Source organism: Eubalaena glacialis, chromosome 14, assembly GCF_028564815.1.
Source record: "Eubalaena glacialis isolate mEubGla1 chromosome 14, mEubGla1.1.hap2.+ XY, whole genome shotgun sequence".
Taxonomy (NCBI): domain Eukaryota; kingdom Metazoa; phylum Chordata; class Mammalia; order Artiodactyla; family Balaenidae; genus Eubalaena; species Eubalaena glacialis.
In genome coordinates, this window is record NC_083729.1 from 36,095,214 (window position 1) to 36,122,691 (window position 27,478).

General features: G+C 43.5%; 1 protein-coding gene across 2 annotated transcripts in view; it reads right to left on the reverse strand.

Moving 5' to 3' along the window:
* THADA (THADA armadillo repeat containing) overlaps positions 1 to 27,478 on the reverse strand; it is a 318,246-nt gene that overhangs the window by 76,454 nt on the left and 214,314 nt on the right. For both annotated transcript variants that reach the window (XM_061210468.1, XM_061210467.1), the window contains exons 30-31: positions 21,331 to 21,446; positions 2,197 to 2,291 (exon numbers count right to left, since the gene is read on the reverse strand). In XM_061210468.1, coding sequence (XP_061066451.1) covers positions 2,197 to 2,291; positions 21,331 to 21,446 — 211 coding nt within the window. The remainder of the gene's footprint in view (positions 1 to 2,196; positions 2,292 to 21,330; positions 21,447 to 27,478) is intronic.

A 27,478-nucleotide genomic window follows, 5' to 3' on the forward strand; every position in this document is an offset into this window, starting at 1 on the left:
GCCATACAGAAGACACATACATATATATATCCTGTGGTTTACGAGGGCAATTCCCAAAGGACTGGAAAAAATCAGTGCTTGTCCAATAGGAATATATGAGCCATATATGTAATTGATTTTCTGATAGCCACATTTTAAAAAGAAACAGATTAAATTAACTTTAATAATACTTTTAATTTAAACAAATATATCAAAAATATTATCATTCCAATGTGTAATCAATGTAAAAATTATTGAGAAATTTAACCTTTTTTTCATACGAAGTCTTCGAAATTTGGTGTGTATTTTATTCTCATAGAACATCTCAACTTCGATCAGCCACATCTCAGTTGTTCAAGAGCCGCATGTGGTTAGTGACTGCCATACTGCAGAGTGCAGGATTAAATATTTAGAGCTATAGCTGTCATGTTAGAAAAAAAGTAAAAGTGCCCCATCCCTTTCATATCTTACTCTGCAAAGGAATGACTCTAAGAGGTATAATACATTGATGCAAGTGAAATACTGTTGAGTAATAAACAACAGCTTGTGATCACATTTAATTGGGGCACAAACGCTAAATGATGTAAGAGTTTGTGGAAAGGGTGATTCCAAAAGGCCGAAGTCATCTTCATGGAGGAACCTAGCTCATCAGTAAAGGACAGGCAATTGGAGAAGAAAGAAGGGTATTTTACAACATTCAAGGGTTAAACCCTTCCAGACAAGGAATAATGGTACGAATACACCAAGAAATACTTAGTTCAGAAAAACCTAATGATTATAGTCAACCACACAACTATGATGGGAACCCAGTGAATGGATTTGTGAAGTAGTGAGCCACTCTTTCACGGACAAGGCTCTTTAGACATTAAGCAGAGAAGTATTACTAAGCTACATGAAATTTGGAACTGAAATACAAAAATGGTAGAAACCCCACATGATTTACTTGGTAACATCTGATTCATAATCTCTTTATATAAAATCTCTGGACCCCAGTTAACTCAAGTGTAAAATAAAGTGGACGCAACCCTGAGGTCCCTTATAGCTAGGGTGACCTGTGATTTATTGTGCAAACCTGGACACTTTCAAGAGTAAAAAGGGCACTATAAATAATTATGCTGGGATAAGAGGTATAAACTAGAAGCATTTCACAGTCATAAAACTATATGATCCTCTTCTACCAAAAGGATGCAACAGCTACCCCTATGCAGGGACATGGAGCTGATCAAAGTCCAGGTGTGTTCTTATTACCTCTGCATGGCCACAGGGGCCTTGTGGGCTAATATGCATTGATACGAGTGAGGCAGCTTCGCACCTCCCCCCCAAAGCATTTTAAATTGGCTTGAATTTGGGAACAGGGTTCCATATGGACAGAGCTGGACTCTGACAGCCTGAATATATTTACTGAAGACAACAAATCATTGACAGACTAAATGTAACAGAGGAAAGGCCTGGCCTGCTTGTACTCAGAATCTGACTTTGTAATTGTAGCCTCCTTTAGACAGGCCTAATCAATTAGAAGAGGCTGATTTTAACCAGTTGCAGGCTCATTACCCTGCATTCCAGTTTGTGTTGATGAAAATCAGTTTCAGTCTGTGGCCTGGAACTCATGTACAGCACTTCCTGAGGCCTCTTATATAAACACATCAAAACATTTTTTTATTTGGAGCTGCCCCTCTCCCTTTTAAGAAAACCACTTTGTGAATCATGATGAAAATAGAACAATTGCATGTGGATCTGGGGCCCATACCAGGAAACATACATGACACCAAGGAACACGTATAAAGTCAGAGCTCAAGGTAGCGAGGGGTGGATTTGAGACTGAGTCTCAAATATCCAGGCTCCAGCATCAAATGAGTCCACTCGGTTATCTCCACAAACTGGAACAGAATGAACTCTGAGTTATTGAAAATGACGACCTTTCAAAGAAAATGCATGAAATAGGAAAGAGCCAAGGTCTCAGAAATACAGAGGGTATCTGAGTAGAGTCCAGACTCTTCCCTGAATGACCAAATAGAAAACAAACTTGCAACTAAACAAGGACAAGTTTCCTTGGGAAGCTTCTATGAGGAAACCGTATGACACTATGTTTAATTTTGATATATGGTTAGTCCTGCAAAAGTAGAAGGTGGGGGAGTACGTGGTAGAGCCGCTCAAAACCCTACCTGCATTTCAAAGACCTGTAATCATTCCAAAATATGATATAAATATGACTCATACCTGGCTGGTTGTCTTTTGAGGGTTTGTCAAGACAGCAAGTCAACAGGAAGAGAATATCAATATACACAGCTCTGGTCACCAAACATGGATTTTGCCTAGAAAGGTAAAGAACAGAAAATAAATCGATATTTTCTCTCTCTGAGGCCTGAGTCACAGAAAAGAGAAAATGGGTATTTTCTACCAGGCACGTCATGAGGCTTAGAGAGTGGTAACGAATGCTAAAAATGATGGACAGTCACCAATGGTGAGAACACAAGGGCAAGTCAAGTGAGACAATGAAATCCTACTGCATATGGTGGAGGTTGGGGCTGTGAGTGTACGAAACAGAGAAAACTCTATGCTCTGGCTCCAAAGAAAATTAACTGAAAACAGACAACAACCAATATCTGATCCCACTTATTTGGAAACAAGGGGGTGGGGGGAATACGACACCATTTTCTGTTATCTTCCTCTGAACTGGACAAATTTAGGGGGAAAATCATTGGTTATGAATATCACTGATTTAGCATTTTGGAGAAGGAGAATTGCACTCACATATGATAAACCATATTTACGGACTTAAAATAACCAGCTGAAAAAACAAACACGCGAAAAGCATTAACAAATGCTGCAACAGACATTCCTTTCCCGATAAATGAGATTTTTTTCTTCTTTCAATAAGTGGAGCAGCTCTTTTTTACGCTTTGAACCACACGCTGGAAAAAGTAAGTGGGCTCCGATTTAGGGGGTCTAGATAAAAAAGAATGAAGACCTTCTTTTGAGTACAGCACTGAAAGTCCCCGGCTCTGAGCCTCAGTTCATATTGACCATGAAAAGGGCCCAAACCTCCTTGGTGCACTAAGAACTCAGTGCAAGCAGGAGAAACAGTAGGGACAGATCTGGGTTTGAATGCTGGCTTTGCCACTTAGTATCTCTGTAACCTGAATCAGATTCCTGACGTGTACAACTGACACCCTAATCACCTCAAGGTGAGTCACTGTGAGCACTGATGTGGTACATGCCCTGACCTGCTCCCCTGCCTCCCACCTAAGATGAGGGAAGGGCACAAGTTCTGGCTAGTATATTTCCATCTGGCTTGATGCCTCAATCCATCCTTCTCATTCCCTGTAAATTAACAGTTTTACCATTTCCCTAAAGTTTATTCACACTCTGTCCTGAACAGAGTATCCCCATATCCTAGGGATACTACGCATGATTCGCATGAAAAGCAAATCAGATACTTTTAAGTTAAAACTGTCTTGTTTCAAGTTCTCCCCATTGTTGACCTGCCTCACTTCTGTCCCACTGACTTGCTTCACCTACAGTATCTGCTTGCTCCCCGACATAACTACTAGTTTACGTGGATACCTCACATTTGGCCTAATTTCATACCTACACCTGGCTATTTTTAAAATTAGTTTTAAAAAACAGGTAACACATGCCCATGGTATAAAAATAATTCAAACAGTACAAAAGGGTATGCAGTAAAAATAAAGTTCCTTTTCCATGCCCCCACCATCTACCCACATGTTCTATCCCCTGAGGCAACTGCTATTACAACTTTGTACAGTACACCCTGCCAGACACATTCTATTCATTTACAAGCATCTATCTATAGCTACCCACTTGTTCATTTTTATATAAGTAGTGGTTTACTACATACTAAGTTCTGAGTACTACTTTTTTTCCCACTAATATATTTTAGATATATCATTCTATTAATAACAGAGATTTGCCTTATTTGTTAAATGGTTGTGAACTGCTCCATTTCATGGATGTATGTTATCGGTCTTCTCCTTATTGATTTGTAGGAGCTCTTTGTATATTAAGGAAATCTGCCCTTTGTCACATGTGTTACAAATATGTTTTTGTAGTTTATCATCTGTCTTTTAACTTTATAATTTTTTTTGCAATTCAAAAATGTTTAGTTTTATGCAGTCAAATATATTAATATTTTTATCTATGCCTTCTGGATTTTATGTCATGTTAACAATCTAACCCTTCTCCAAGATAAATATAGATATATATTTTTTAATTTTCCCATATTTTCTTCTAGTACTTTACAGTTCCTTTTTTTGTTCTTGTTAACACTTTGATCTATTTGGAATTCCCCCTCCCCAAATGTTACCCCTATCTTTTGTCTCTATCCAATTTTCCCCAGGTCAGTCCATAACTTGACCTGTGAAGTTGAAAAGCCCACTGTCTATGAAAACTTCTTTAATGATATTTCCAGTTCTGGCATTTCCACTGTTTAACAGGTGGGATATCCTCCCTTCCTCCCAAAGAAACGGTCACTCAAGAAAGAAAGCAAGAAAACCTAATGCCAGGGGTTAATGAATTATCAGACATGAAGCACAGGGCTGAATAATAAATGGTCTGCAGATACCAGGTGGAAGGCCTCCTGAGCATCCAGCTTTGAGCTAGGTGCTGGGAAGAGATGCACATGAAATGATTTCTGACCTCGGAGAGTTTTGTCTCATTATGGAGACAGATATAAAGACAAACTTCGGGACAGGATGTAAGGAGTTGAGGGAAAGAACATATTAGGGTGGACTGGAGACATGGAAATGGGTTTATGAAGATGTAATTCCAACTGGACTGTGAACGATGGGAAGAATTTAGATAGACAAAGTTGACAAGGAAGGGGATTTTGAGAGGGGGCAATAGATGTAGGAAGAAATGAGTTTGGCTTGTCCAGGGACCTGGAGAGACCAGCCTGGGAAGACAGAGAATGTATCGAGAAGGTGGAAACAAGAGTGAGGCAAGCCAGGCTTTCAGGAGATGGGATACTCCGTGCTAACTGGTGCTCCCTGGTGTGCTGCTTGCTCCATTTGGCCTCAGAGAGTCATAGCTTCTCACCCTAGATGTTTTTCTGCTGGTGAAGCCATACGGAACCATAAAGGGAAGTTTCTGGGAAACTGGTTTGACTTTCAAGTCTGGAGGAACTCAGGGGCCTCCCCTCCTACCCCTGACCCTACAGGGTTTCAAGCCTACTTTCCAAGAGATTTTTAGCTAGGTTAATATATTTTTTTAAATTTCTAAATGAACAGGGAGGAAAGGCTGGCAATCTTTAAAGCCCCCGGGCAGGCTGAAGTGTTCTGCATCTTCTCTTGACCTGGCACAGGCTGCCAACCTTGCAGGCCTCCTGGGACACCGCAGGGACCACTCTGACTGCTCCCGTAACTGTGAGGCTCTAGGCCAAGTCTAACGTAGTCTAACGAGATCACGGGAGGCTCCCTCAAAGGCTGCTGCTCTTGATTCCAGGAAACAGAGAGGATCCGGGGCTACAAAGGAGTCCATCCATGGCTTCTCCTTCGAGACTGACTCAGAGAGAAATTCTGGCCTGGAGTCCACTGTTCGAGGCTCCACCCTCGAGGACAGCCTCAGCCTCAGCCTCAGCCTCAGCCTCAGAACACTGCTGTCTGGAATCAGATTTGGGCTTCACTCTGAACTGGCTTCTAAGTCAGGAAAATAATTTTTTTTTCTCTTTCTTTTTCTCTCCCTATTACTTGATGTTTGTTCTGACTTGGAAATTGTACACTGTGAGTTCAGGGTGAGCCAGAGGTTTGTTCTCGGTCTGTCAAGCCACTTTGATGATGGGAATAAAATCCTGGGAAAGAGCAAGCCAGCTGGACAGGAAACCAAGCCACAGGGTTTTGGTGGGTTTGGGGATTTTTTTCTTCCCCCAAATGGAAAAATCCTGGCATGGGGCATGGTATAATAAAGATTTAGAGTGTTCAAAAAAAGTCAGGAGTGGTCAGGGTCTAACAGATGGGCTGAAAAACAGCATAACAGTGGTTTTAGAAGGAGTAGCAGGAAATCAGGTACTACGAGGACTAAGTTTACATATATAAAATGAAATGAAGGGCTTGTTAAAATTCTTTCTTCCACTCTTTTTATCATTTGTCCCTTGACAAACACCCACCTGAGAACCTGATCTCTGAACTTCATTAAACCTCCTGCCCTCTCTCCTGGAAGCTGGGAAAGGCAGAAGGCAGGGCAGAGACAGGAAGGCTTCCCAGACTCATCCACAATGGTCCTAGTGTCTAGAGGACAGCAGGAGCTCTTGGGAAGTCTGTGATAAATTATTCACTTCTCCAGTCCCTTCCGGAATCCCAGTGGCTGCAGAGCTTTTTAACTGCAGCCCATTCATTCAGAAAACATTTACTAAGAGGAAACTGAGAGCCAGGAATAGTGTCAGGGTATGGAAATATGAGGATGAAATGATTCAGTGACACAGTCACTGCCCTCAAGGAACTTAGAGTCCTGAATAGTGTTTTTCAAACTGTAGGTTATGACCCATTTTGTTAGTTATGAAATAAACTAGTAGGTGGTGACCAGCATAAGAGAAAGAAACAAAGGAAGAGGAAGGGGGGGGATGGAGGAGGAAGGAGAGAGCTAGCTAGGGAAGGGAAGGAGGGAGAGATGAGGAAAATATAATCCCAGTACACCAAAGTAGTAAGGGTAAGCATCATTCCCTTAAGTTGTTTGTTATACACAGGATTTCTATAAAATCCTTGCCCAGAAAGAATTTTTAATAAATTATCTTTGATATGATATAAATAATTTATAAAATGCAATAATTTTAAGTAAAAATATTGATTGATTTAGCCTAACTCTTTTCTTTTTCTTTTCCAGGTTATAAGTCACCCTCTATTATACTGAATGGTATCAGTAGGGTATGCTTGATATCCAAAATGATGGTGGATATGTCGAACGCTAACATTCCCAAAATTAAATACTCTAATAAATCTTGAGTAAATTCCCTGTCTGTTGCATTTTTTTTTGCAGACTGTTCATATGTTACATAGACAGTAAAATATCAAACTATACAAGATTTCATAGGTGTATGTGTGTATATATGTATATATATGTGTATACACACACACACACACACACACACACAGTACAAAGTCATCTGTAAAATGTATTTCTTGTTGTGAATGGCTGTCAGAAAACCTTGAAAGCCACTAGTTTAGTGACAGAAACACACAACCAATCATATGGTATGATGGGTGCCCAAAGGAGGGGTTGACAGAGTGAAAATTAAGGATGGGGAAGGGGGAAATGCCTAGGTGAGTCCAGAAGTGCCTTGGCAAAGCTGGAGGATGAGGAGGAGTCTGGGAGACAGACGGTGGACAGAATGACCCCAGCAGAGGAAGCACCATGTCCAAAGATGACAGCATGTGACATGTTTGAAGAATAACAAGAAGTGCAAAGGGGATGTGGAAGGGGAGGGACAGCAGGAAACGACAGCAGATGGGTGACATGCCCCAAATGGGAGTGCTGAGGAGTGACCTTTAAGAGCTCCAAAAGCTCCAAAGGGTTGAACCCTAGTGGGACCCCATCAATCCAAGCCATGCTGGAAGGCTGGGATCCCTGCTCATTAGCATGAAGCCTTGGTGGGTTCCCTGGAAGAAACAGTTCACTTTGGACATACAAAACTCTTCCAGAAGAATTCACTGCCATACTCAGTGGGCTGAAAACAGCTGTTCTGGCTTTAGGCTGCTAGCGTTTGTTAAGGTCTCTAAGTTCCGAGACCATATCTGGACTTCAACAGAGTCAAGGTCTAAGGTCACTCCAGTCTCCAGGGAATTACTCCCGCAGAATCCTTATTAGACTCATGGCTTAACTTTATTAATCTAGAAACCTTTACTAAGCACCATGGGGGATATCCTACTTGGAACAGAAATGGAGGGAGGGGATAAGGTTCTGGCCTTGAAGAGCTTATGGTTGCGCACGTGCGTGTGTGCGTGTGTGTGCGTGTGTGTGTGGTGGTGGTGGGGGTATGTGGAGAAAAACAAAACACACAAAAAACAGTTTTAGAGAATGTCATGGAGGAGGGGTCTGGAGACATGGAAGGATTTGGCTAGTGAATGGAAAGAAGGAATTCCAGGCAGGAGAGTTCACTGGAGCAAAGATACAAAGGTGGGAACGTGCTTGCCACATGCCGGGAAGAATGAAGACCAGAAAATCAAATAGGTGCAGCTGGCCAGCTTCATGGCTTAGAACGACTCGGGGTCGTGAGTCCTGGCAGGGCCCCATCACAGCCCATTGTGGGCTCTTCCTCTAATCTGGGCTCCTACGTGGGCTCACTCCTACACAGGTCACTTCTGGTCTCCACCACAATGAGTACAAAGCACGAGCAGCCTCTCACCGTGGAGCCAGCAGTGGGGTTAATGAAGCAATATCCCGGGGACCACCACCGGGCCTGAAATAGGCTGGAAAGAAGAAAACCAGAAAAAAGAGAGGGAAAGTAGGTGAGAAGGCAGGTGAGAAGTGGGGCCGGGGGTTGGGGGAGAAGAGAAGAGTAGAGAGAGCGGAAAAGTAGTAGAAGAGGGAGGAGGGAAATAGTCTCTAACATGTTCCCACGCCCTGCCACGGTCCCCCACTGGACACATGTCCAGCCACACCGTGTCCTGTATTTAAAACTCACTTCAAAGCCTGTCCTCTAGGAAACCTTCCCTGACTAGCCATTAGAGAACAGCCTCTGAGGACAATCTGAATGGCTGACCTGACGGGATATTTTTTTGACCTTCCTCTGGTCTCCCAGAGATCCCGCTGGCCATCTTTGCAGTCCTCGGCAGTTTGAGACTCTGTGACGAGGGTAGCCGTCTGCAGACCAGACGCCGCCTCTCCCTACATTTGGTTTTAAAAGGAAGAGCTGCTGTGGTTAGGAGGCAGGAGATACTTCTCTGAGGCAGGCTACATTAAGTCATATAAATGTGGAAGTGTAAATTAAATAAAAAGAACCCCTCTCTCCCTTCTGACTTCCATTTTCACCACAGCCCCCAGCCAAGCAACCATCATACGGCATTCCTGGAGAAACAATAAGGGATTTGTTTAAACCAAGATGCCAAACGGTCATGAATTGCAGAGTATATATTTTTAAACAAGTTATTTTCCCCCGCTGTAACATCCAGAATTCAGATCTGCATGAGGGGCCAGCTGGCAGCAGCACGCAGGCCCTGACTGGCTACCCGGGACTGCTCGTTTACCTTGCCCTCCCCTGGGGGAGGGGAGGCGGGTGACGGCAGAGCTGCTTTTTTATGGTTATGTTCCAACTTCCATCCAGCCATTCTTGGTCTGGAGCTTTGCAAGTGTTTATACTCACACCCACATGTATAAGCTGCCCCAGAGCCCTCCTACTTGGATCTTCCTTTTAAAGTGAAGCCATCTTCGTGCCCTGCTCTGGTGGTTGACCAATTCGTAAGGAATTCTTACCAAGTCATCATGCACAGAGCAAGAGACCATGAGCTGTAAGTCTGTCCAGAAAGGGACCAAATGACCCACCATGTGCTACAGAGCACATGGGGCCACCCCTGGAAAGGCTGCTTTTGTCCCTGGGGGATGGAATCTGTGAAAACAGAGGGCCATAACCACTTTACCAAGGTTCTGGGTCGGCACTCCGCAAAGGCCCAGGCAGTCTGCACGAGGCCCTGGGGCACTTCTTAGGTCAAGGTCGAAGCCACAGCCGCCTCTGCTTCCCTGGGAGTGCCGCTGCTCAAGAGGAGCCCCACAAGCTCAATGCCAAGGCTTTGCCTTTCCCTCCATGAAAGCTCACCTGCCTTTTCAGAGGACCCCCAGGGAGCCTCCCACACCCCCAGAGGCCCTCATATTTTTCCATCTTTCTATTAGGCATCTTTTTCTCATTAATGTACTAACACTCAAGTTATGTGTACAGAATGAGGAAAAAGAGACCTTGTGTGGGGCTTGGGATTTGTTCAAAGCCTGAAGAAACCGTTTTAGAGGGTGTATGTTTTTTATTCCTTTTATGAGAGATGCATGTTTCCCCCCTTCTGTGACTTGTTTAAAAGTAAAGTTTAATATGCTGCCAGAGAAACTGCTGGTTAATAACTTAATAAGCAATGTGCTAGGAATTATGGGAGAAAAGTATTATCCAAGAAAACTTTTATTGTACAGTTTGGGGCTTGGAGGATATATAGCTTCGGTTATTATATAAAATGCTAACAGAAGTCCCCTTTCTTTCCAACCTTACTTTCTCCCTAGAATTATTAAAAAAGGATATGTTAAGTGAGGTGAATGAACACTTCTAGAAGCTGCGTGAGAAGTCTGCATGTAGATCACAGGTGAGAATTTCTAACAGTACAGTCAGAACTCTGCTAATGTGAACTTGGCAAAGCACACACTTGGAAATTAGCCTTGGCAATAATAATAATATCAACGGCATTTTATTAAAAGTTTTATCTTCGAAAAATATTTTATCTTTAAAAGATTCTTAAGAGAGAAGAAAAATAGGCATTATTATTCCCATTTTTATAAATCAACAAAGTAGCTCATATAGCTCAAGTGACCTATCCAAGATCGGGGCAAAACCCAAGAATAGAACCAAGGTTTTCTAGACAAATTGTACCCGTGTGTCCCAAACACAATCAGATGAAAAGTGAGACCCTGTGCCAAACAATTAGGGTATTTCGGTTTGCAGCCACGCACTCTGGTGCTGTGTCCTGGTCACCAGTGTGGTGAAGAGCAAGGCCCTGAGCACAGCTGTTTCAACATGGCCGATGATGCAGACAAAGACTTTGCTATCTGACAATAAATATTCCCTACACTTGCTGAGCTCTTTTGTACCTGCATACCCATTACTCACCATGTCCTTCCTCACCCTCACCTATTTCACATTTTGGAGCTTCCAACTTTACAGATAAAAACTGAAGCCCAAAGAAGTTCGAGGCCACACATCACTGGTTAGTAGTTGAGCAGGTGCCAGAACCCAGACCTACTACCCGCGAGTGTACCCTGCCTCCCTCAACCTCAGGGAGGTGCGTTCACAGCTAGAGGTTTTTCCACTCACCCAGTGCCTCTCCAAGTGACTCTCCCTGTGGTCACCCAGGAACACAGGGCCTTTGGGCTGAGGGTCCCTTCCGGCTCAAGGGGGAATAAGCTCCTGAACGTGCGTGGGAAGCTATATCCAGAGGCCTGCAGGCCAGTCCAGTCGCTGAGGAAGCCTGGGCATCCCTGGCAGCTGAGGGGAAGGACGACAGTAAGGCTTCGGAGGGTCTCTCTCAAATCCGCTCCCTTGGCCCATTCACGTGAGACCTGCCCACGTGCCCCACAAGCCTTCCTAGGGTCAGCCCAAAGCTGGCCACATAGGACAAACGCACCAAGGCTAAGTCAGCTCAGTATGAGGACAGAGAAGCAGGAAGACAAGTGAGGCCTCAAGAAGTGCTCCCGCCAGGTTTGTGTGCTGCCTGAAAGCCTGCCCCCAAGTTACTGACTTAAGGCACTACCTCCAGAAGATCACTACTGAAAAACAGTTGTATTACCCAGAAGAATTAACTTATTTACACATTAGCACTTGGTAACATGTGAGCATGATTTGTTGGTCATATCAAGTGGCAGTCAGCCAGCTGAGAGTGGCTTTCTGAGGAAAGGGGATCTAGAATAGCAAAGTTTTGATGGCAATAAGGTCTAGTGCATGGTGCCCTATCCAAGGAGGGCAGCTCCTGAGAGAGGGCCTTGGACAGCTCAAGGGCCTGGGGTTGTGGTGTTTTCTATGAGGATGATCAGGCTGCAGCAGAGGAAGCAAGAGAATCAAGAGGCAGAAAACAAATATGCTATTTATTGAACACATCCCTAATTTGGGCTATCTTCGGAGCCAGACACATCTGTCAAGTAGGAAGAAGTCACTTGCCCCCTTGTGTCTATTTTCCTATCTACAGATAGTGGTTTGGATTAGATCCCTGTTTTGAAATAGGGAGTCAGGGTGCTCTTTGGCGTCCCTTTTGGGGCTCCCAATGGCTGAGAAGCTATGTGGGTGGGCCTCCAGGCCGCCATCTCAACTTGCAACGTATTTGCCATCTCTATTATCTTGAACATCTTGAACTTCCACTTAAGCTTCTGTTTGAAGAAAGGATTCCACTGGATTAGATGATCTCTAAATTCCCTTTCCTGCTATAAACGCTGTGGTTCTACGGTCTTCTTAGCAATGTTGAACAGACAATAGCCATGATGTCTAAAATGCACACAAGCAGCATCTCTATTCCCATCACTAGCTGCCCAGGCAGGCAACAGGGGCCTCCAAGTGCCAGACAGAGCTGGTGGATTGCTACTAGGGAGCTTTTGTTAACCTCCCGGAGGGGCTGGAGATTTTGTCGATCACTGAGAGAGGCTGGAAAGATTTAACACACCCCTCAGTGTATCTCATAAGCATGGAGACAGCAGCCTATTTACCAGTGTAAGCCTGAGCTTACTGACTTCCTCTTAACTCTTGGATCAGATCCAAATTCCTCTGGCTGACATTTAAGGCCTGCCACAACTGGTCTCTTATCAAATCTTGCACTGCTCTCCAAACACACCATGTCTTCTTCAGCTCTAATCCCCCACTGGCCCACATGCAAATGCCTTCTCCAACAGTGTGCCACTGTACATGCTGTCCACCATCTTGATATGCTCTTTTCCCACCACTTTTGGCGTTTCCAAATCACACCCATGCTCTAAGACCCTGCTCAAATACCTAACTCCCCTAGAAAGCCTTCCCTGGCTATCCCAGTCCACATTCTTTTTTGAATTCTTATAATTATTATATGTACTATAGAGTTAGAATTCTACGTGAATGTCATTGTTGGTTGTTTCACATGGATAAGCTCTTTTCAACCAGACTGGATCATAGCTAAACTCTGACAATAATAGAGACTTAATTATATATGCCTAGGTGGTCCCCACGATGCTGAGCACTGTACTAAGATTCCTTCCTTTGTACTTGGGCAATGAGACCTTCACAACTTACTTAGCAACATAGGCTCTATACCAGTATAACTTCACTCATTCTCCAATCTATGAAAATTAACCTTATCTAACAATTAAATCTCACCTAGTCTTTAAAGACTTCTCCCTTCTCCAAGACATCCTTGACATTCCAACCCCCACTAGCTGGCTCCTGTGATACAGTCTGACCTCATTCCAGCATTTACTAAATTCTTACTTGTTTACAGTTACTTAAATCCACACCTGTCTTATTCACTTGGTTTTTGAAATAGGGACAATATCATTCATCTCTATATTCCCCACTGTGCCTATGACACTGCTTTGTACTGTTTGTGAATCTGAATTGGCTTGGATTCATTGGGAATGATGGCTCAGTGAAGGTAACCAGGGTGTTGATTTACCCAAAAGATGAAGCATGTCACATGCTAAGGAAAAAAAAAATAACCCACTATATTAGAGTTTTACATAATACTGTGAAAATGTGTTGAGGCCATTTAAAGCCTGCATCCCTTGCAAGCCGGGCAATGACAACACTGCCCAAATCTTCCAACAACAATACCCCAGGAAGCCAACAGCTACAAGTGGAGCAAGACAGATATTTCTGAGCCCTTTATCAAACTAATTACTACCTCTAGGTTAGGTCTGCAGATTTCTATATTTAAAAGTAGAAAGTTGGGGGTTGAATTCTTGATGTGCAGTTGCATAAACAAACTATCTTTATTTCTCACTGCAATATGAAGAAGCTTTGATCTTGGGCAACTTATTCAAAGGCACAGTTTAATATACTGATCACTTCTGACTGCTTTTACCTGACTAGTTTCCATAAGCTTAGTCTGTCAACAAGAAGTATGTCCTATATTCTCAAGCTTCACTTCTTAAACAGCTTATTCTTTTAAGACGTGACATATTTTTAAAAAGGAATATCTAATGAAGAAAATGTTTGGCACCTTGTCCATTGCTTTGGGTTGAAATGTGCTAACTTAATGTCTCTCTCTGTTTTTAAAAATACAAACAGGATCTCATCCCGAGATATCATGACCTTGAACATTCCTGAGAAATCTGAAAGGGAAGTGAACAAATGTCAACAAGCTTGGGTCTAAAATACACCAACTTCATTTCTCTCATCATTCAAATATGTGTGAGGCTCAAAGAGACTTTGAATAGGCTGAGCTGGGGGATTAAAGAGGGGTCCTGATGAGAATCTCCCTCCCCAGTAAAATCTGGGGGTTGAAAGAGAAGCAATTAAAAAGGGGGCAGGGGAGTACTGGGGAAACTTTTATTTTGAAAAAAAGAAAAAGAGCTTAGAAGAAACAAACCAAAAGCAAACCCAACCCCCAGCAGTGCCTGGAAACTTGCTATGTAAGTAACCATCCCTGTTAAGGCTTGCTTCCCTTAAAGTTTTGGCAGGGACCACAAATGATAGCCTTAAAATGCCACATGATCATCTGAATATTTTAACAACCCATCTCGACTGGATTCATTTCAGCAGCATGGGAATGAAACGCAACCTGCAGCTGTGGCAAAGGGCTGGGGCCCCTCGGAGCAGTTGTGAAAGAAGGACCTCTTGCCTGGGGAGAGGACTGGTCCAGAAGGCACGAGGGATTTGGGAAGGGCTAAGGGACAGTGGGAAAATGGAATCAGACCTAAATCCCAGGATTTCTGCCTGGGAAGTGTAGTCTCTCGTGTGAATAAATCTGGTGGTTAGAAAATAACTGCTGTCTTCAGCTGTAAAGCAAAACAGAACCCTAAACCAGGACTTCTGCAGCTAGCCACAGAACCCCCTGTGGCAGAACTGGGATTGCCACACAAAAGCCAGCCCTAGCTTTGTCTCTATAATCATATTTTCCTTATGTATTTAAATAACAGGGCTTCCAGGTTCACACCACCTCAGCTCAGTGGGGACCAGTAAGAAGTAGAGAAAATGTGGAGAGCACATGAGAGTATGGCTAACGGGGTGGACAGGGAAGGAAGTACTAGGGAGATGGAGGAGCACATGGAGGAGTGACAAGGGGGTGTCAGCAGCACTGATGGGGAAGCTGTATAGGGAAGTGGATGGATCATACAGCTAATACTTTTTGCAAAGAAGAATTAACTTGGGGTAACAAATCATTAGATCCAGCACAAAGAGGAGGTCTTCAACAAACATAAGCTCCCTCCATCATCTCTTCCTTCCATCAGCACTGTTTTATTCAAAAATTTATTTCCCAAGGTTGATTTCCCAGTAACCTTGGGACCTGTTCTTGTATTCTTGAGAGCCTGTTTTTCTCACCAGAATATCAGACTGTTATTTTTCAAAATGATAAATATTCACTGCATGCCAGCAAAGCCTGGGTCCTACCCCAGGCACTGAGTCCACTGGGATGGCTGCCCGGACAAGGGAGTGTGGACTTCCCATAGAGAGCACTGGGGCCATGCGGTTCCCCTTGGTGCAGGTCATCCCAGGTGGGTGGAGAAAGAATTCTGGGCTGACCCTTTCAGGAGCCTCACCCTCTCCCATGGCTCCAAGCTCCAGACACAAGCCCTGAGAATGAGGGTGTGAATGTGGGAGTATTTCAAAGGGCGGGGTGGAGCTGGGTGCTCACAGGGGCCGACTCTCTGACCCTTGGCCCTCAAATACTGTCTCAGAACCAGCAGCATCGGAATCACCTTGAAGCTTGTCAGAAAAGCAGGATCTCAGGCTCCACCCCAGACCTACTGAAGGAAAGTCTTCATTTTAAGGGGCCCCCCAGGTGATTCATCAGCAGGTCTGAGAAGCACTGTTCTAGAAAATGCTTCAGTTATCACCATTCAAAGCCCTGATGTAAAAACACTGGATAGATGGAAGCAATGTGGTCCAGTGGAAAGAACCCGATGAGGAGCAGGGAGTTAAGCTCTCCACAAATGTTAGCTGTTGTCAGGTAGTTGTTACACCCTGGTCAGCTGTGTGAAAATAGGCAAATCCCCCGACCTCTCTGGGTTGAACTTTCCCATATGCATGGGGATGGGAGTGGACTACAACAAACTTTATGATTCTTTCCAGTTCTTTTTTTAAAATTAATTAATTAATTAATTAATTAATTAATGGCTGTGTTGGGTCTTCGTTTCTGTGCGAGGGCTTTCTCTAGTTGTGGCAAGCGGGGGCCACTCTTCATCGCGGTGCGCGGGCCTCTCACTATCGTGGCCTCTCTTGTTGCGGAGCACAGGCTCCAGACGCACAGGCTTGGTAATTGTGGCTCACGGGCCCAGCTGTTCTGTGGCATGTGGGATCTTCCCAGACCAGGGCTCGAACCCGTGTCCCCTGCATTGGCAGGCAGATTCTCAACCACTGCGCCACCAGGGAAGCCCCTTTCCAGTTCTAAAGTTCTAGATCTATGATTCTATTTGACAAGACTCTGTTTTGTCGCCCTCCCTACACTAAAGTGCGGGCTTCAATAGCAGTTGCTATATTTAATATAGCCTGGCATACAGCAGGGCTTAATAAATATTTGTTGAATGAATGGGAAATAAACTGAGTGGCCAGTAACGGAACAATGGTAAGGTAAACTTAATGCCTGATTATTCAGGTGACAAAAATATGCTACCTTTAACAAATGATGTTTTCAAAGATATTTTTCTTAATACAAAACCAGGCAAAAAGCATTTTACTTTTAGCAATGCGTAGATAGTAAAAGTAGAAAGCAAAGCAAAAAAAAAAAAAAAAAAAAATTATTATAAGAAGTCAGGACAATAACCTTAAAGGAATGATAGAGTACAAAGAGTTTTTTTTTAATGTTTGTTATTTTAAAAATGTTTTTAATTGTGATAAAATATGCATAATATAAAATTTACCATCTTAACCATTTTAAGTGTGCAGTTTAGGAGTGTAAAGCACATTCACATGGTTGTACCACCAATTTCCAGAACTCTTTTCATCCTGTAAAACTAAAACTCTATTAGTTGAACACTAACTATTTCCCTTCCCCCCAGCCCCTGGTAACCACCATTCTACTTTCTGACTCTTTGAATCTGACTACCCCAGGAACCTCACATAAGTGGAATCATATAGCATTTGTCTTTCTGTCATTGGCTTATTTCACTTTGCATAATGTGCTCAAGGTTCATCCATGTGGTACTGTGTGTTAGAATTTCCCTCATTTTTAAGGCTTAATAATATTCTATTTGTCCATATATACCACATTTGTTTAGCCATTCATCCATCAATGGACACTTGGGTTACTTCTACTTCTTGGCTGTTGTGAATAATGTAACTAGAACATGTACAAATATCTCTTCAAGATTCTGCTTTCAATTAATTTGGGTCTATACCCAGAAGTGGAATTGCTAGATCATACGGTAATTCTATTTTTAATTTTCCTGAGGAAACACCATACTATTTTCCATAGCAGCTACACCATAAAGAGTTTTCAATAAGAGCAAATGATTTCACGATACTGTTAAATGGAAAAAGTAAGCTATAACTTACATATATACAGCATAATCTCAACTACATTAAAAAAAGCATAGGAAGAAAGATGACGTAAATAACATGAAACTGTTAACCAATAACAGTGGGTTCCACTAGATGTTGGTAAGAGCAGACTTATATTCTCTTCTTTTCCCTAATTTTCTATGATGAGCACAAACTACACTGACAGTCAAGAAAAAAATGTGAAAAAAATTCAGTAGGACACATTTTTCTTCCTGGTCATCACATCATCCATTGCATGGAATCTGATAGTCCATTAAGTTTACCACTTTTACTAAAAGGACACACACATACACACACACAGAGGTTTTTCTTTTTATAACCAAAGGAGACGCTAGATAACCGAATTGATTTCTGAAAAATTTTAAGCCCAAAATAACAGTAATTCCAACTCTCAATCAAAGTAAATAAATCTTTTCTCCTCTTTCTCTTACTTGACAGGGCTTTTTAAAAGTCCTTCCTATTCAGGCGGGGCCTGTGATCGAGCTGGGACAGAAGAGCTGGAATCTGTACATAGCGAGGGCAGCAGACAGGGCCTCGAGCGGGGCTGCACTGACCTCCTCTTCCATGGCGCCCCCAGTCAGCCTCGCCAGGCCAGCAGCTGACCCCTAGTCTCACTCAGTTTCTGGCCTGGGTCAGCTTAGTCTTCCTTCAGTAGTTGGTAAACTGCCTTTGCACCAGGAGAGAGACAGTAAACTGGATTGAGGAGAGAGGGATGGAGGAAAAAGGGGAAGGAAGGGACTTGAAGGATTAACGAGCTGATTTCCATAAAGGCTTTGACATCTTGGAATGAAAAGCGGCCTGTAAGAGCAGAGGCCCAGTCCCCTACTTAAGCCATGTTGCCAGCTGGCCATTCATCACCAAAAATTCCCCAACAAATCCATGGCTATTGCTTAATCACCTCATATAAATCCCTATTAATCTTGCAAAGTCAAAACACAAATATATGACAAAAGTCTTTATTTTATATGACCTCGATTTCGGGGTTAAAATTTTAAAAACGGAACTGGTCATCCAATGGCTCCAATGTACTTTTTTTTTTAAACCCCTTCTTGGGGAATAAATAAATGACATCCTCACTAATGTTTTTGTACACACTGGACTGAATAAACTCAAGCTAATGATCAACATAAATTGAAGAAGGAAAAAGGTGTTAGTGCTAACATTTAAACCGACTTTTTTTTTTTTTGCAATAACATTGACATTTCAAGCTATACTCAAAAGATACAGAAAATCCTTAGTAGGCACAAAAGAACATTTATTCCTCTTTCTTTCGTAAATTTCTATGGACATAAAGGAGCCTCTTGAGCAGCCAAATTTGGAATGCTCTGCATTGTAATGCTTTTCAGGGGAAAAGAATGTGAGAATGTAAGTCAGGGGTTGGCTTTGAGAAGGGCCCACTAGGACCCATAAGTGGCTCATCTGAGCATGGGGCTCCCAGTGCAGACAAACACCTTCTGGGACAACACTCTCTGAGGACCTCAAGGGCAGGGCAGGCGTGCGACAGGCTGAGGCTTCATCACTTACATCTGATTCTATACCTTCCTATTCAGGAAACTCAAAGTTATCCTGCCAGTGACGTGGACAATCCAGAAGAACTGACACGTGGCTTTGGGATACATTGTGTTCTGGCCATGTGTTTTCCTTTCAAACTCTGTTCCAGGCTCTGAACACAACCTGCTTAATATGGTAAAAGTGTGCTGGGGAGCAAGAGGAAGCCTGGTGTTACAGACCACCCACGAAGTGTAAAGTTCACACTTGGATAATAAAGAGTTGACTGTACTGGAAACATAAAAGTGGCTTTCCTGGACTCTGGGCAAAGAAGGTGGAAACCCAGTGAATTTCAGTGATTCATGCCTTTGTTTTCTAGGGCTGGAAAATCATGGAGGAAAATCAGAGAATGGGGGGGAAGGGTAGATGCCGACAATAATGAAAAGACTGATTAGAAAACTGCAATTTTCTAATTGCAATTAGAAGGCCAGGAGGACTTCTCCAGCTGAAGAGGGGGCTGATGGCAGCTTTGTCATCCATCATAGGGAACTGCACAACATGAAGGTCCATTCAGATGGCTGGCCTATTACTCCATCTCCTCCTTCCCAGCCAACAAGAAGGAATTGACTCAGGAAGCCAACAGATGATGAATTCCTGTAAGACCCATCAAGGGGTAGCAAACTAAGGGGGCAGAAATTCCTTCCTTATAGAACTTTAAGAACAGGAGATTCAGATTCTGTCTTGGGGCAGTCCTGGCTGGAAGCAGGGGTTTCAATAGGATCGTTTCCCTGACTTCCTGATCCCCAGAAATAATAGCTAAGACGACCAGGCCTACTAATTGGTAAACAGATGAGAGCACAAATATGATCACAATTCCTTGTTCTCTCAAAAAAGGCATCTTGGGAAGTTGTCTAAAAGCCACACAGAAGGCAAATGATACTAGGCCCAGGGGAGCAGTTTATGGTCAATGAACTCCTGTTCTCTAAATAAAAGAGAGAAAACAAAATTCGGACTAAAAATGAGAGGCTAACCATTAACCATCACTTTACTGGCATTTCAGATACTAGAGAATTTCCCCATCAAATCTCTGGCCAAAGATACAGGTGTTTAGACAAACATGGAGACTCACATCTCTACCCACTGAGAAATTCTTCACTGGGTTGCTTTCCTTTCACCATGCGGCCTCCATGTATCTCCTCAGCCCCATTCTCTGCTACACATACCTTATACTTTAGGTTTCAGAAGACCTAACTTCTTTCTAGTTCTCCACACTCACCATGACATTTCATATTGCTATGTCTTTGCCTATGACATTACCTGAGCCTGGAACACCCCTCCCTGCCCTGGCCACTTGGCAAAATTCCCAACTCTTGAAGGCATCCACCCTCCCAACCCAGGGCTACTCCTGTACCTACTACATACATTTGTTATCATACTCACCATATTCGATGAAAATTATTTATTTACACATCTTGTCACCTCCTGGATGGGAGCTCCTTGAAGCCAGGACTAATTCCTTCTATATCTTTGCATCCCTACATCTCCTAACACAGCGGCTATCGTGTAGCCTATGCTCGCTCACAAGACTTTGTTGAATTACACTGATTTGTGGGCCTCACACTAGCCATTGCTTGTCTTGCCATATAAGATGGGAGCCCAACAAAAGTGAACAAAAGCACATTTTTTGAAAAATAAAAAAGAGGCTGTTATGTTAGACAACCAACATACTAATTATGAATCAAAGGCAATATACCACAGCATGGAATGTGGTAGCCTATGGGCCTCTGCTGGACACCCCTCTCCTGGAATCACAGAGGATGTAGCAGGGGGTGGGAGGCCCTTGCAGTAACACAGATTTTGAACAGAGTGTTACAGAGAGGACTCCTTGTGTATTCGAGATAAATTGAGAAATTCTTTTTGCTCCATCTTTCACACGGTAAACGTTCTAAGTTTCAGAAAAAACTAACGATGGCAAGGATGAAAAAAAGAAAAAAATACGTATCCACTCTCCTTTGCCTTGCTTATTCAAGCTTCTCTACTACCTACCCAAAAAGGCAACTTGCATGTCTTTTTCTTATTCACCCGCTCTGGGCCCCTCTGCACCTGCTCAAGTCTAACATCAATCTCTCATCTCTGAGCTGCAATGGTACCTGATAGTTTGTACCACATGATTTAGTCAATTACTGCCTTTCGTTGTTAGGATATCCAACACAGGGCTGGGCACATAGCAGGTATTCATAAAAACAAGCTGATTGGTGGACAGATAAAAAGCCATATTACATGCCCCCCAGCCACATAGCAGTTTTAGAAAAATTGTCAAGAAAATATTTTTCTTTCTTTACCACAACCCAAAGTTCAAAAAAGATAAATACTCCAATAAGTTTAGAAAACTCATGCCAGTGACTTTTAAAACTCCCACAACTAGAAACAGCATTTCTCCAATGTATTCCTAACCCCTGAAAACTCCGTGCTCATGTGGGGCTTTAACATACCTCTTGGCCAGCCAGACTTTGGCTTTAGTACAAACAGTGATGTCAGCCAGCTCCTGCCGAAAGTATGTATTCATTCTGTATTTGGAGTCTGAGAAGGCTTGTAACAAATGAAAAACCTAAACCAAAAAAAGAGAAAAAGCAATATCCTGCTGTGAAAATATATTTTTCCTAAATGTCCAGTTCCTCCCTTTTAGGTTTCCTCAAAACATTCCCCTCAAAGAAAACAGACACCTGCAAAATGTGGCTCTGGTCTCTTTGCAGAAAAATGATGTTGGTCTTGGAGGATGCAGCAAGTGGCGAAAAACCAACGTCTTTCATCTGTACCTGTGCTCTGGGTTCCTCGCACAAGTCCACAAAATGAAGATTACTCTGTGACCAGTCATTAGATGCCAAGAGCTTATTAGTTACAAACAACCTATAAATTGATTTTAGCAAAGAAATGCAAACATCTTTCTCTATCTTAGCAGTCTCATATGGAAAAAAAAAAGTACTTTTTAAAGTCAAAATCTTACTACACAGGAAAAATCAAATGTCTGTGAGTCTAATCTGGTTTGGGGTTTATCACAACATGCTTGGCGGAAGGAGCAGGCCGCAATGATGCCTGCCTTCGCAAACAGCAGACAGTGATGTCTGTAAACTATTTAGGTTTTTCAGATCTTCCCTGAGATGTCAGGAGCTGAGGGAGCACTGCGGACACACCCCACTTTCTTATTCTTGCATGACATTATATATCAGAATTAAGCAGAGAAAGACAAATCCTGTTGTATCTCTCTAGCTGCCTATATTTAGAACGAAGGCCACAATTCCAGCAAGCACGTGCCATAGGCCGTGTGTGTGTGTGCGCACTGGCACGCGCACGTCAGTGTATCTTGGGTTCACTCAGTGATGACATCAACAAGGCCTTTGTGAGAAGTACAAACCTGCAGCAGAGAACAAAAGTGGACAAGGGCGTAAATGGGATCCACTGACCTTAGCCAGTGTCAAGGGAAAAGACATGTCAGAGAAATCCTTCAGTGCCCTTATCAAGGGGAGGAGGAGGGTGAAGCAAAGCAAGCACAGATAAACACATCAAGAACTTGGAAAGTCTATTTTAATAATCAGTTTGTTTTCTTTCCCTATTGTATCCTTTACCAGAGCTGCACATGATTCTTCCTAAGCAACAAGATTCAACTTTTTCTTCTCTCTCTCCTGTCAGTGAGGGACTTGAGAGTTAAATACAGAAAGAAGCAATGAGGAAAACCAAGAGGCCAAGATAAGAGATCCAGAGTCATCAGACTCTAAATGGGTATGAGCTGGCAGGTTTTCCTGGGTCAGAGATCTGCTATATGCTGAGCACCTATGGTTTAGAGAGTCAAAGGAAATTTTGATTACTTTATTTTATGTAACTGCTATTAAAAATTTTTTTTCTTCCTAAATAGAAGTAGTTGTACAGGAGAACGCACACAAGTCCCCATGCGGAGACTGCAAATGCTTTCTCTAATAACTGATCTGTTATTTCAGAAGCAACCAATCAGCCATCACTACTTCACCGCACCCTCCACAGGGACTCACACCGCCCGTCGTGAAGTCTGGAGGAATGGGTCTGGCCGGGGCTTCTGTTCTTATGTGATGAGTGCCAGAGTGAAAAGACTACCTCCCTCTGCCCGAACCCCCAGCATCCTGAAAGAGCTGGCAAAGCCACTGGGCCTTGCTTTACTTTTCTCCACAGCTGCACAAAACCAACCACCGGGGCTTTTCATGGTGTCACAGGATTGTAATTAATCAGCAGACACCAGCAAAATACATGACTTTGGAATTTACTTGTAAAGAAAGCTGTGAGATTTTCAAACGCCTCTCATTTAGAAGCAATCACTTCAAAAATAACTCCTGATGGATGTTTAAACTTAGTCCTATATTTGCTCACCTTACTTGGCAAAAACAAGGCTGTTTTTGAAACGCTTGGTAGCTCTGGTTTATGAAAATCAGCCTACAAGTCCATCAATTCTGTCACCTTGGGCACAAACCAGACAACAATTGTGATCCTGGTTATTCACCAGGAACGGAGAGCGATCTGTTTACATGGGACAAATGGAGGGGGAGGTACGGTTAGAAGAACCTCGGTGGAAATAAGCACGTAGGAGAGACAGAGCAATACAAGTGAAAGACAGGGTCAGAGAAGACAAGAAAAACAGGGGGCAGGGGAGGAGAGGGAGCAGAGAAGCCAGAGGGAGGGGAGAGGAGAAAAAAGGCTTATAAGCAAATGTCTGAAACAGGTTACTATGTTTGAGATAACTTTTTCCTTCAAGATAATTAATGAAAATATTTGAAAATATGACTACCCTCATATGGCATTAAGAGTGTTGGGTATGGGACTTCCCTGGCAGTCCAGTGGATGAGACTCTGCGCTTCCACTGCAGGGGGCACAGGTTCAATCCCTGGTCGGGGAACTAAGATCCCACAAGGCCCGCGGGGCGGCCAAAAAAAAAAAAAAAAAAAAAAGAGTGCTGGGTTTAATTCTCTCAAGAAAAATGAGGCCATCCTTTGCATGAAGTCCAGAAGTGAGGCCAGGCCCCTGGAACTCCAGTCCAAGGTCAGATCTGGGAGCTCCAGGCAGCTCCCAGGAAGATCATTTGTCCATCAGCTCTGAAAGGACAGCAGGGGTGAGGCAGCTCCTCCTCCTTCCCCCCTTTCCTAAAGTTCTGGTCCAGAAGAACTTCTGGGCAAACAGCATGGTCAAGCCCAGGCCTGGGATAATTTGGAAACAGCTTATAATACAGGACTGTACTAAACCAAACACAGAGAAACTGAAGCTGCCGGACCCGAGGATGATGACTAACTGAGAACAGGAGAACTCTGAGAAGTTTAGTGTCACTTTAGGTGTCTCAAATTTGCAACAGGATTCCAACATTCAGTCCAAAAATATTTATGAAACAACTATTATTACCAGGCACTGTCCTAGGGGCTGCAGCAGAGAACACACAGAATCCCTGCTTTCCTGCAGCTTACATTCTAGTTGCGGATAAACAGAAAACCAGTCATTTCCCAGATGCTGCCTGGTCGGGATTTATAACCTGCACGATAGCACTGCCATCACTTTGCTCTTATGCGTGGCCTCACCCTTCACCACGTCCAGTGCAGAGCAGGAATTCAACAAGCATTTGCTGAACTGATGTCGATTTTTGATGCCCCTTCCTGTATTAACTCTGCCTTTAGGACACGCGCCCATGGGTTTGGTGAGCTGCTGTTGGTGCCAGCCCCATGTTCGGAGCGGAAACACAGAGCTGAATCATGCGCACTCCTCGCTTCAGTGGATTCCTAACCCAGTAGATTCCTAATCCAGTGGGGAAACCAGGGAGGCTGGATCCGTAGTAAGAATGTAGCCCTGTGGGCAGGGCAGGGAGCACAGCCTTCGGAGCCAGGAGGAGTTGGGTGGAAACCCAGTTCCTAGCTGTGGGGCTTTGGGCCACTTGTTCATCTCGGTTTCCTTGCAGTAAAGAGTATAATAATATCTACCTATCTGACAGGACTGTAGAGAGATTTCAAAGAATATATATGTAGAGTACTTGGCACACGCTCGGCACCCTGATCCAAATGCTAGTTCTCTTTCTTTTTCTGTCTCCTCCCTCCCTTCCAGCCCCCATTCCAAAAATAAACAGAGACAGCTTTGCAGGACTATCATATTTGCAAATATGAGATTCATAGTTGGCCTTGAAAAGAATCTTGCCAGAATTGGGGAAAGAATATGCAAGCAGAGGAAAGTGAATTATTAAAAAGTGTTAAAGAGTATTAAAACATTGGTATTGCCAACAACAAAAAAGTGAACCTTAAGGTAAACTATGGACTTTAGTTAATAATAATGTATCAATATGGGTTCATTAACTGTAACAAACATACCACTCTAATGCATGCTATTAGTAACAACCAACTGGGCAGAGGGGGTGGGGAAGAGAGGAATAACATGGAAACTCTTTGTACTCACTTTTTCTATAAATCCAAAATTGTTCTAAAAAACCCGTTAAGTAAAAGAAAATATTGGGACTGCTCAGGGGACAGCAAATAGTTGCATGTAACAAGAGCACAGCCAGGGTGTGTGTAGGGTAGCAGGAGACACAGCTGGAGAGAGGGGTCAAGTCAGACAAAGAAGGATTTCAAAGGCAGCATCGAGGGATGTGCATTCTGTTCTGGAGACAGCAAAGACCTCCTCAGACAGAGCTCTTATGTGATCAGATCTGTAATGCGGAAAGAAAAGGCCAGGGGCAGTGAGGCGGCTGGACCAGAAGGGGCAGGGTGAGTGAGACTACTGCCAGTCTAGACAAAAGGTGACGTTTGAAACTGGAGCCTGGAAACCAAGAAGAGCCTGTGGACCAAAAGTGGCTGCAGATGTTTCATCCGGTCTACACAGTATTTTGAAATCGTCATTTATGAATTGGGAGGTTTCACATCAGAATCACCCTGATGTCTAAACTCTTTTGAAAAATGAGGAGATCGGACAATTTGATTCTGTGACACCCCCCCCTCACTCCTCCCCAATCTAAACGGTGGCAGCAGTGGAATGCAGAGGAAAGGGTACATTTGAGAGATGTTTTGGAGGCTGAAGAAGCAGGACTTGGCAGCTGCTCTAGACCTGGAGTTGAGGGTCAGGAAAGAGACCTTCCCTCAGGCAGCTGGGGATCGAGGGCCATGCTTCAAGACAGGGATCACGAGAATATGCGGCAGGATTGGGAATGAGGGAGGGGGATTTAATGAGTTTGGTCAGGAATATCCATGTGAGGCTTGTTAGGGTAATTTATCTTCCAAATCAGGAATTCTTTTGAGAGTGAAAAAGAGCTCTATTAATAATCACACTGGGACAGACCAAGACTGTTGGTGACCTCCAGCTATAGCAGGCCCCTTGGAGAAAGGTTACAGTGGACTTAGGGGTGTCTCCAGCAAAAAAAAAAAAAAAAAAAGACAACAGGAGAAAGCTTTATTGACTTAAAATAGCTGTGACCCGGTCAGAAAGAGACAAAAAGCACACAGAAAACAACCAAGTGCAAACCAACATCATCACCCATGACTATCACAGGCCTGGGACTGCCCAGAGATGAGGTGGTCACACCTGCCCCGAGGAGGGGGTGGTCAGGAAGCAGCTAGAGTGGACTAAGACTTCTTGCCCCTGAGATGCAAGCCTTAATGAAACTCCGGGAGGATCTAAGAAAAGTCTGGAGAACAGTTAGCCTCTGCCCACCCCCATCCCCACTCTAAACACAGAGAGACTGAGGGGAGCCCCAAGCATCTGTGTAAAGCATGGGGTCCATTTTAGCAGCTTTGAATCTTAAAAGTGACTCCACAGAGCAAATGTAATGCTCTTTGAATAAATGCCACAGGCCCAAAAAGAGTCATGAGGCAGATCCCTGAAAAAACTTGTGCTGCACCAGTAAAATATGTCTGGTTTATGCTGCTGGACTAAAATAGTGACTTGTGTTAGAAAAGATCAAGATGATATATGGCTGTTTGGGAATGCAACGCTGAGATGGGTTTTCCTCTTCACCAAGCATGGCTTCCAGGCAATTTTCCCCTTTATAAAATCAACAGCAGCTGAGCTCCAAAAACCAGCAGGATCCAGCAATAACAGGACCAGGTTAGGCAGGCCATGCGAAAGGACAACCCCAACAAGAAAAGGGATGCTCATTTCAGAGGTCAGATATAAATGAGGTGAAGGTATCGTAATCAGGAATAATCCCGAACTCCAAAGATCAACAAATTTATCCCCTTTTGCAGCTGTACTTCCTTAAAAACAAAGTCTGGTCTTCTAGTGCAGCATGCAGACTGGGGGCGAACACTTCTGCCCCTATCACATTCAGCCGAGTATAAAATTTCTGTATCTGCTCTTCTGCCTCCTGGCCTTCTCCCCGGGCTGCTCCAACCCCCAAAGCTAAGTCAGAGCCACATTTTTCCAAGCCCAGTGTTTACACAGGATTTTATTTCGGCTGGTAAAACATCTGTATTTTTTCAGGGACTTAAATAAATGATCTATGCCGGGAATGTACAGTATAGGGTGATGTCAGGCCCCCTTTTCTTCTCAACTCACTGGGCAGAACAGGCAAACATTGTTTCAGCCTGTAGCTGGGAATGCGAATATTTATCCTGTCGACTTAATTCATACAAACAGAACTAAAGGCAGGGAGGC